Source organism: Coloeus monedula (assembly GCF_965178545.1).
Source record: "Coloeus monedula genome assembly, chromosome: 1".
Classification (NCBI taxonomy): domain Eukaryota; kingdom Metazoa; phylum Chordata; class Aves; order Passeriformes; family Corvidae; genus Coloeus; species Coloeus monedula.
In genome coordinates, this window is record NC_138781.1 from 158,523,905 (window position 1) to 158,534,905 (window position 11,001).

The 11,001-nt window shown below is 51.1% G+C and overlaps 1 protein-coding gene across 1 annotated transcript; it reads right to left on the bottom strand.

Annotated features, from left to right (window-relative positions):
- Positions 1–477: 477 nt before the first annotated feature.
- Positions 478–10,553, bottom strand: LOC309573659 (lymphocyte antigen 6E). The gene is made up of 3 exons (XM_082282771.1): positions 10,439–10,553; positions 5,850–5,969; positions 478–4,804 (listed from the first exon to the last, which is right to left on the bottom strand). Exons 1-3 carry the CDS (start codon positions 10,488–10,490, stop codon positions 4,596–4,598), a joined length of 381 nt encoding a protein of 126 aa, XP_082138897.1. The 5' UTR covers positions 10,491–10,553; the 3' UTR covers positions 478–4,595.
- Between the last annotated feature and the right edge of the window lie 448 nt (positions 10,554–11,001).

The following is an 11,001-nucleotide window of genomic DNA, read 5'->3' on the forward strand; positions in this document are numbered from 1 at the left end:
ACACCCACACAGGGCCTTCTGTGCCCAAAATAGACACCCTCTCCCACAAGGAAGAGTGCAGGCTCCAAGGCCAAATCCTATCTCCATTCCCGGCAGGGTCACGGGCAAGCCAAGGATATTTATGAGCTATTGAAGGCAAAGACAATCCCTGTTCTTTATCCATCCCCAGGAAGAGATTCCAATGGCCTTGAGATGAAATGTCAGAATTTAACCCTCCTTTAGTCCCTAAATTCAGCCTAGTTTTTTTATCCAGCCCACAACCCACAGCCCTGAGCTTGGAATCCAATCCAGGCACTTTTCTTCCACACAAAACAAGATTTAATATCTGGAATATCTGCAGAACCACCCAAAAACATCCTTCCAAGTGGGTTTTTTTTTTATTAATTCCATATATTTTTTTATTAGAGTATAAGAAACAAGATGGAACATACACTTCACTTATACTTAGGTTAATATATTTAAAGGGATGGATGCTTCTTTATCCCACTTACCCCGTTACAATAAAGATAATACACAGTTACAAATCTCACAGATAGGGATTAGTAAAATCAGCATTTCGGGGAAACCACCTCGGATCATCCAACAAAGCTGAAATAAAACGTGCCAACTTTTTTTTTTTTTTTTCCCCTGCAACATTTTATTGGCTTCATATATTTTCATTTGATGAACCAGGAGGATTAGGGCTGGGAAGAAGTGTTCCCATGGAAAATGTTGGAGCTGGGAAGGCTCTTAAGCCTTTTATTTCTCAATTTCCACTCTCAGAGAGCAAAGCTGGACGAATTAAAACCTTCAATCTGTCTCTGCTGCTGCTGATTCTCTGCTTTGGGTGCAATTATTTGGTTTGAGGCAGCTCATCTTCCTTGATTTCGGAGATCTGGGCTTCAAAGTTCCTCCACCAAGTCCGGCAAAAGCCAGTAGGTGGCAGGACCAACCCAGGGCTTCTCCTCCCTGGGCACCATGGGCATTCCCAAAATACAAAATTGGGCGTTTCTGTTCCCATTCCCGTTCCACAGCCTCAGACAGGGGTGAAATAACTGCTTCAGGATCAAGGATCCAGAGCCACCTTCATCCCAAACAGAGACCCACAGGAGCAAGAGACTTGGGATAGGGCCCTAAACCTCCAGGCATCCAGGTGTGCACCACATCTGCTTTTTCCAGAGGGCCCGGATCCTATGACCCATCCCATGGACACACATGCACACCACCAGCGCTTCCCTCCGGGGTGGTGGCAAATAAAGCCCCTGGGAGACAAATCCCTTCAAAAAACCCCAACTTGAGTAAATCAACACCAATCCAGGACATCCTTGGAGTAGCAAAGTGGATCCTTGGAGTAATAATTAAGCAACCAATCATTTGTTCTGTTGGAGCAAGGGAGTCACGTCACATTTGCGGTTTCCAAAAAGAAATTTTGCCCTTAAAAAAAAACAATTCTCAAAACCAGCTGGAAGAACCATGCTCATTTTGAAGTCCTTCTCTTGGGCAATCAGCAAACCCCCAGATCCTGCGTGGGAAGGATTTTGAGCATTTTTAGACAATCCACAAAAATTTGAGCCCTTCGTGGGGTAGTGGGAGATGGCAGCAGTTGCTGGTGAATTACAGCCATTCCCAGGATGGAAGCACTGAAACCATTTTCTCGGGAACACGCTCCGAAGTGGGCAGGTATTTCACTTAACTCTTAAATTTCCACTAGAAACACTTCCAGGATATTTTATGCTTCTAGGGAGCCAAACCTCCTCCCCTTATAACCTCTTGTCTTGTCAGAACAGGTGAATACCTGAGTTTTCTACTCAGATTTTGATCTCTGAATTCCACAGTCCACAGAAACACATCCAAAGCACTTCAGGGCTGTCCCACCACAGCCCTCAAATTCCAAATCCAGCATTTGGTTTAACAACCCACCAGTCTGAACACTTAATGAATCCCGTGTTTTCCTACTTATTGCCTTATTATTAATGGTTTGAATTACTTCACCTGCCCCTTTTTAGGCCCGGGTTTTACAACGGACAAGGTTCTCACCAGGTTTGTCATTCTTGGGATTTGGGGGCAAAAATAAACCTAGAGTAGGACCAGGAATAGCGAGAGTTGGCACAATTGATGAGAAAGTGCTTGGGATTCAACTGTGACAAGCTGTCACTCCCTCCCTCTCTCAAACACACATGGATCTATCCAAGAGATCTTTGCCAGGAAAGGAAAAACTGAAAATATCCCTTTTTTCCATGCTCTAGATTGGAGCACATGGGAAGGAAAAGACAAAAAGAGAGCGAGGAGGAAAAACAAATCGCCATGTGAAATTTATCCAACCAACCCTCAGCTCAGTCCCCTGGCAATTCCATGAACATAATTTGTTATTTATTGGGATAAACCGCCTCTGGATGCTGCTCTCATCGGCCTTTGCTCCCTGGCACAACCAAATCCCTGGCACCAGCTGAGGAATACTGAGATAGGAAGGAGATGGCCCTTGGAGGAGACAACCAGGGCCCTTGGAGGAGACAACCAGGTCTTCAGCCCAGGGGGTTGTCCACTGTGGCATCCTCAGGATCCTCATAAAGGCATGGATGGACATCAGGACACAGCTGATGGCTTTGAAGTTCAGCTCTTTGCTAAAGGCAATTGAGGCCCAAACCAACCCCAAAACCTTTTTCAAGGCAGCCAGAAAAGACAGAGCCCCCTAAATCCAAGGTAGAGCACTCTGGGTGCCACCTCGGTGTCACGGCAAGTGCTGAGGGACAAATGAACCCAAAAACAGAGGTTTTGAACCCTCTTGGGAAGAAGGCTGAGGCACAGGGAAGCTGGGGAATATTAGGAAGTTTTTTCCCAATTTTCCCTGTGCTCCACATGCATAGCAGAGGTTTGTGGGGCACCTCGGGCCCCAAGGTCCCAGCAGGTCCCAGCAGGATGCATTATCCAAAGGAAGGCACATCCAAGGACCAACACAACTGATGCATTCTTCCCACATTAACCACTAAATTGCAGGTCACATCCCACTGACCCATCCCTCCTGCTGGAAAAGCTGTCATCAACATCTGTGTTGCTTTAATTAAAAGAGGGGGAGAAGGAAAGGTGGGTGGGGAAGCCCATGAAACCACTTTTGTTACAAATATTTCTGTACAACTGCAACCACCTTTCATTTATCACTCCTTGAAGAGGGGACAGAGGTGGAACTGAAGGTTTGTGGAGCTTTTGTTTGGGTTTTGACACAGAATAGAAGCGGGTACAAGGCATGGCTAAAATGTGCCAACACTGGGGTTTGCTGCTAGAAATAGGAAAAAAAGCCCAGGGCACCTCTGATCCATCAGTGGAAGTGACAAAAAGCTTGAACTTGGTGGTTTAAGGCTGAATTTTGGCTTGGTTTGTGTCAAGCAGGTCCACAGGCAAGCAGAGTAGGCAGCACAGACGACACAGAGAGGGCAGGAGGACACATCTCCCATGGGACAGCTGAGAACTTCTAGGAAAAACCTTGCCAAAACACCTGGGAAGATCCTGGGAGCTGAGGGACAGCAGATGTGGAAGGCTGGGTGGTGAAGTCACCTTCAGCAGTCCATGGGCACCATCAGGCATTGAAGGCTGGACCTAAAGATCTGGGTATTGACATCTTCTCCTCTGACCTCACCAAATTTTTCAGACCTGTTGTCCTTGGTCATTCATTGTTGTGGTCACCATGACAAGTCCAAAGTGGGGAAACTGAGGCACCAAGTCTTTGTAAAATGCAGATTCACTTTTAGAAGTCCTGCTCACAAGGTGATTACTCCATTAGGGTTGACTCAGACCACAAAACCTGGCTTTTATCCCTAAAATGCACCTGGAAAAAGTCATTCCCAAGGGTGGTGGAACAAGCTGGCCCAGAGGTGTTTATCAGGAATGACGGCAACAGGGAGAAGATGGATTTGCTGCTCACAGCTGGAAAGGATGTGGAGATGAAGCACCCAAAAGCTGCTCGAGAGGGTGAGGGACCCTCATGCTGGGGACAATATTGGGATTTTCCAGAAAACAGTTCCTAATCCCTGGAGCAAGGAAACACACACACGTCCCATCTCAGGTAACAACAGGAGCAAGTTTATTCAGGTCTGGCACTTACAGAACTTGGAAGGACAAGGTACACGGCATTGGTTTTCCAGAAAAGTCAGCCCAGGATCAGAAGAAATGAAATTATTTTATAAAAAGAGACTGCAGCTGCGAGGGGCCGGGAATGTGTCTCCCTTTGGATCCCACATTCCCGCTGCCCGTGCCACCCATGTGCTGGAGCAGACCTGGTGGTGCCTGGGGTGAGTCTGTTCTCAGCGAGTCCCAGCCTGGTTTTAACCAACCTTAGAAATGGGGGGTGAGGGGGGGTTATTAATAGGTAGAAAAAGCAGAAACCCTTCCAAAATTATCCACCTTGGCCGAGGAGGAGTGAGAGTGCAGCGGGAGACGTCCACAGGAGGAGGAGAACAGCTCGGCCAAACCGCCCAGGTCTCCAATGCTTGGAAGAGCAAAAAGTCTGGGAAACAATCACCTTGGAAGCCTGCTGAGAAGTAGAGGATCTCCTTGCAGACAGCAACAGAGAAGATATTGGCTAACGAGACCCGTGGGAGGTGGCTCTTCCTCGGGCAGCCCCATCACTCGCGAGCCCGGAGGACGTAGATGAAGCTGACGAGAATTCCCAAGGCCAGGATCGTGTAACTGGCTCGGACGCTGCTGGAACCGCTGATGTTGCAGAGGAAGGAGTCACAGCAGTAAACGGAGGCGGCCGCTATTCCCAGGTTGATGCCGGCACTGGGGCAGATGGGAGAGCATCCCTTCGAGATGGACTGGCCGGATTTGCCGCCTGGATATAAGGTTGGGGTGGAGAGGAAGAAAAAAAGACAGATTTAGGATGGTTTTTTGGGTTTCTGATCACCTGATCACCAAAGTGGCGCAGGCGGCATGGAGAGGATGAAGTGGTTCTCGGGAGACAGGAGCCCAGCCCATCTTATCTTATCACCTGTGATAAGCTCCCACAAACACCCCAGAGACCACACGACACCCCAGGGACACCCCTTTGGATCAGCCAATGTTCAGCCACAACAGCTCTGGTGAGGAATCCCAAAAATCCCTCTTGAGCTTTACTCAAGGGCCTACTCAAGGGAGACAGGGAGTACTGGGAAGACACTTAGGAGCCAAGTCTGTTTTTCCAGAGAAGCACAGCCCACGTTAAGAGGCAGGAAAGAGGAAACCATTAGCACTGGGCTAAGAAGGGAAGTTTATAAAAGCTCCCAGTCTCTGTTTGTGCACCTCTGACCCACCCACGCTGAAGACTCAGGCATGAAACTCCCCCTCCTCCTGCCAGGGAGAGCCAGAATGGGCTCTGGTTCCTGCGAAGGCACCAGGAGATCTGCCAGAGCATTCTGCCTCCCTCAGAGCAGCAGCTGGGAAGCACAGAACCCCCCAAATCTTCCCAGGCACTCAGGAAGGAAAGCCACAACCCTCCCTTCCCGCCTTGTCCACGGAAAGTGAAGCAAAGGTGGGACTCAGGGACGAAGAACCCAAACAGGAGGCAAAAAATCACCAGGAGTAGCAACCCTGGAGCTTCCCACGCAGGGAGCCTGCAGCATCCTCCACGCTTTCACTTATTCATCAGCAAACTCCCCGCCCCCAGCCTGAAATTCCCCCCGGACTCGCGGGCATCAGTGCAGGCACGTGGGCTTTAACGTGACTCCTCCTGGCAGCGCGTCCCTCGTACGAATTCCCGTGGGATGGTCCGACACTCAGTTGCTAAGCAGAACTTTCCCTTTTTTCCCCCCAGCCAGAGGAAAGCAAAGCCTCGCTGCAGCTCAGCAGGTGACCCAGGAGAGCAGCCAGGAGGGGCAGGAGGAGGTGCTGCCCGCACTCACCGAGTCCCACGCCGACGTACGTCGTCACGCAGTGGTTTTCATTCTCGCCACACTTGACAGGCTTCAGGCAGGCCCAGTTGGAGGAGGCATCCGAGCAGGAAAAGCAGATGAGCGTGTGGGCTGCAAGAGAAAGGCAAACCTCGCTTAGGGGATGCTGGGGAGACCTCCTCACTTGGAGGTCCCCATCTCTGTCACACAGGATGTCCCGCATCCGGCCACAGCCACGCTTTCTGTTTCAGTTTTGTCAACCTGCAATTTGGGGGGGTTTTTTCCCCAAAAAAATTGGCCAAGTGAATGGTTCAAGCCTAAGGAATGCATTCCAAGCTCTTATCAGCTAAAGCTGGTACAACCACAGCCTGGCACTTTCTGTCACCCCTGTTTGCACCAAGAACGTGTTCCAGCTGCAGCTGCCAACTGGAAACCAAACTCCAGAGGCAAATTTTTGAGGTTTTGGCTCATTCAGCTCAACCACCATGGACACAGTGTCCCTGCCTGGGCCAGGGGGGTTGGAACTGGATGATCTTTAGGTGCCTTCCAAGCGAAACCGTTCTGATTTTATGATTCTGTGACCCTGATGGGAAATGCTCCAGGTGTGACCACGGGTTCAAATTTCCCATGACCTGTCTTTGGGCACCAAGATCAGGCCATGCTTGAGCTGGAGCACGTGGTGGAAATGATTTCTCAGCAGAAAGCTCAAGACCTGCAAGGACTTGCACTGTCCCACTCCTCGGAGTCACAGCACTATAAAGGCAGCTTATTCATCCAATCTTTTTAATTTGGAGCAGGAGCATTAATTTGCATGTTCTCCTCCACGGCAGGTCCCCTAAAATTATAGAATCATGGAATCATTTCAGTTGGACAAGAGTTCTGAGGTCATTGACTCCAACCATTAATCCAGCACTGCCAAATTCACCACTAAACCAAGTCTTTAAGCAACACAGCTGCACATTTCTTGAACACTTCCAGGGATGGTGATTCCACCACTGTTCCAATATTTGACCACCCTCTTCAGTGAAGAAATTTTTCCTCGTTTTCAAACTAAACCTCCCCTGGAGCAACTTGAGGCCATTTATGGCTTATCCTACACCAGCAGGATGGACTAGCTGGCTCCCATCCCTCATCCCTCACAAAGAGGAATGATTGGAAAGCAGCATTTGGGGTGGAAATTGGTTGTGGGGACAGCCTGGACCAGTGACTCAGCAGGGCCACGGGCACTTTGATCTCTGTATTTTACATACAAGAGCATCACATCCACGCTGCAGTTGTTGACCTACATATGCAGACAGATCAGGTCTGTTCCCAATGTTCCATGGATTTGGGATTTTGGAGCTCCCAGGCAGCCCTTCCACGAGGCACCACCTTTCCCCCTTCTGTACTGATGGGATGAAAAACAGAGCGGGGGCTGATTCAGCGTGAGAAGTGCAAGGCGGTGCCATCGCTGCTCCCACCTCCTTCAGCCCTGCCACAAATGGATTATCAAAGAATCATGGAGTGGCTTGGGATGGAAGGAACCTTCAGGATCATCCAGTTCCAACCTCCTGCCACGGGCACGGACACCTTCCACTATCCCAGGTTGCTCCAAGCCCCGTCCAACCTGGCCTTGGACACTTTCAGGGATGGGGCAGCCACAGCTTCTCTGGGAATCCTGTGCCAGGACCTCATCACCCTCACAGGGAAGAATTCCTTCCCAATATGCAACCTAAACCTACTCTCTTTCAGTTTGAAGCCATTCCTGCTTGCCCTATCCCTGTAAAATAAATCCCTCTCCAGCTTTCTTGTAGACCCCCCTTGGAATATTTTCCTAAGGAAGTGAAGCAGGAAAAGCCCTCGGATGGGCTTCTTGAGGCTCAGCAGTTCCTGCCATGGATATTTTGAAGAATTATTTGGACAAATATTGCTCAGCATCTGTCCCACTCTGCCATGGGACTGCACGACATCTCAAGCTTCTTCTCATTCCTGTTTCTCTCAGGAAAATAAAAGGTTTCTACAAGAAAAATGAGAAAAAAATAGCAATTGTTCTCAGAGGAATGACTTTTGAGCAGCCACAGCCAAGGAGGGGAAAGAAAACAAAATATAATCTCAGAGAAACAGATTAAAGTGGGTTAGTGGGAGATCCTGAATGTCACATCAGAGCAGCCAAACCTCTGCTTTGGAGTGGAAGCCAACACCACAACCCCCCAAGCAGGAATTTCCTGGCCTGGCTCACGCATCCTCCAAGGATCCTCACTCTGGCAACAATCCCTACAACAAACCCGGGTTACCTGAGCACACCAACACAACCACCACAACTGACAGCACCGGGATTACAGGGCCACCAGCTGAGTCAAAACCTCCGGGAGAGATTCCTCAGTGGATTTCTGGATTTGGGAGAGGGGGAGGAGGATGGGACCAGCCACTGAGTCATTGCCGAGCCCATCCATGGGGTGGCCACAACTCCATGTGGGACCTCGGAGTGAAGCCCAGCTCTGCTCCCAAGTCTCAGGTGACCTGTCCCAAACCCTTCACCTCACAACCACCCCGAGGAGGCAAATTGACTCATCTCAGGAATCTTCTGCAATCAGGAATGAAGTGGATTACAGGCTTCCTGTGGGCATTCTGGCAGGACAGACGTCCCCATATGTATTTGCTCGCTGCGCTGAAGGCACGAGTGGTGCAATGCTGTTCATTAAAGGTTCCAGGAACAAACACACCAGAAATCTTTGGACATGACGCAAAAGTGCTGTTGGGCATGAAATTCTCTGCCATGTCACTCAATCCATGCTCCTGCCACAGCACCTCCTACCTGTCCCCATGTTTTTCTTTGCCACACCTACCCATTACCCCTTGTCTTAACAGAAAAAAAATCCTTCCAGAAGAGGCAGAGTTTAAGAACAGAAATATTCGGTCACTTTCTGCCCCCCCAAAAAAACACCCACTGCAGAGTTAGGAGAGCAGAAACACGCTGAGTGGTTTAGACAAAAGGCACAAGAAGGGTGGCAGAATTAATTTCATGCAGCTGGAGACGGAGCAAAGAGTTGCAGCTCAAGGTTACAAGAAAAGAAAAAAAAAAAAGGAAAAAAAAATCCCAAGACTGAACAATGCAAAAGAGAAGCCTTGTTTTCACCAGTGAAAGAATTTGAGTTTATTTGTTTGCTGCTCAGCTTCTCAGAGGAACAAAGAGCTCCCAAAACAGAGCAGGGTATTTGGGGGGAATTCCTTCAGATAAGGGGTTGAACCATTCTTACAAAGACAGGGAAGGAAAAAAAAAAGCCTTTAAAAGCCCACTCTGGAGCTTGGCAGCAGCAGGAAAATGCTGTTGCTTCAGCAGCTTTTCCACTTAGCCCCGATGCTGCTTTTCCATTCTCTTAAGGCAAAATCCTTATCAAGATCCATATGCAAGATCTTTGAGCAGGGGGTAAAGCTCTTCTGTAAGATCCCCCCTGGATATGCTGGAAGTGTTTGGGGATAAAATCACCTGGAACAACCCCTTTTGCCTGGATAAAAACTTACTTTTAAAGCTGAAAGGGTTGTAGGGGTTTTTTTTTGGGGGGGGTGGTGGGGAATGAAACCCTTCACTGCTTTGGCCTGGCCAGCCCATCCTCCCAGCTGGAACTGAGCACAAGCCAGCTGGGCTCTGCCCGAGACTCCACGCTTCAATTGCCAGTCGCTTCCCGGATCCCACTGGGAAGGGGGAATGGGAAGGAAAGCAAACAGCCAGTTTCTTCTCAGCGGTGCCCTCAGAAAACAAGAAGGGACGCTGTTTGCAGAGCAGGGGCTAGGAGAGCTCAGAACTCTCCCGTTTGCTCTTTGTTTGGCTTCTCCAAGCAACGACATGTGTGGGAACAATACGTGGTTTTGCACGGCCCCATGGAGTTTGGATAGTCAGGGATGGAGTCGATGGGGAAGGTGGGGATGGCAGGCCCTGCGACTTGAGCAACTTGACAGTCACACACAACACGAACCACGTTCTCCCCAGGCTCGGTGGCAGCCCCAGGATGCGCCCCACAGGGCATTTGTCCCTTAGGGGTCATCGCGCCACGCACCGGCCACCGCAGCCGGCCCAAGGATGCTCGGAGGGGGCAGCAGGAGCCAGAATCACGAGCGGCTCTGCCCTGACTTTGCTCCATCAGCCATTGCCAGGGCTGGGCTGCCTCTCCCCTCCGCCTTCCTTCCCCTCGGCTGCATCTCAGTCCATCCCAGCGCCGTTATCCCGGCTCGCTGCGCCGAAAATGGGGAGCGGAGCCGGCCCTGCTCTTTGTTCGAGCTACAACTGGGAAAAGCTCCAGGATATCCACCCGCACAGCCGGAGATGCTCACATATTCATACAGGCGGGGAAGCTCCGAAGTTCCTGCTTCAGGAGGGACACTGCTGCGAGGCAGGTCTTGGAAAGACACCCCCGCATCCCGCTCCGAACCATACCGCGGCTCAGCGCCGTGCCCCCAAGCCCTCTTCAACCCTTATATCCCCTACAATCCTCCAACTTCCACAGCCCACCCTGCCACACGCATCACTCCCCCACCCCCCCAATTTGCTCTCAAACGCAGGGCTGGCGCGGGACCGGGGGACCTGGGGGGGAGCCGATGGTGGCGGGGGTATCCCCTTCCCTTACCTCTCTCCACGCACAGCACCGCGGCCAGCACAGCGAGCAGGAGCGCCTTCATGGTGCGGACGATGTGGCCAGAGAGACGCGCAGGGCGGGCGGAGGAGCGCAGGCTGGCGGCAGGGCCGGGCGCCGGGGGTGGAGAAAGGGCGACGGCTCCGCCCCGCGGGCCGGGCCTGGCCCCCGCGCCGCCTCCCCCCTCCACCTCCCTGGCCACGCCTAGTTTCTTTTCCCCGCTCGGGAGAACCGGGGCCGGGAAAGGGGAGCGAATGTGTCGGCATGGCAGCGGCTGGCCGACGGGGAACAGAGCCAGCTTTCCCCTAGCCGTGCCGAAAAAGGCTTTTTCCAGCTCCCTTTCGGGTCCCCTCTGTTTCCCTGAAGGAAGAGACAGGAGCAGGGGGGCTGCCTGTATGCCGGACCCCACTCATCCAAGCGCAATCCTTCAAACTCAGCTGATTCTGGGATTCTGGGATTCTGGGATTCTCTGACTTCCTCTACCCACAGGACCTGCTGATTCCCTGCCTCACCCTCTTCCTCCATGCATCTCCTCTCACGGATCCCCTGAGCACACA

What these genes read in the sequence shown, in the direction of transcription:
- LOC309573659 (XM_082282771.1), bottom strand. Translation starts at nt 10,490, where the DNA reads ATGAAGGCGCTCCTGCTCGCTGTGCTGGCCGCGGTGCTGTGCGTGGAG. An exon ending in GGTGCTGTGCGTGGAGAGAG is followed by an intron (nt 5,970 to 10,438) that starts GTAAGGGAAGGG and finishes TTTCTCTTGCAG; the next exon opens with CCCACACGCTCATCTGCTTT. An exon ending in GTACGTCGGCGTGGGACTCG is followed by an intron (nt 4,805 to 5,849) that starts GTGAGTGCGGGC and finishes CCTTATATCCAG; the next exon opens with GCGGCAAATCCGGCCAGTCC.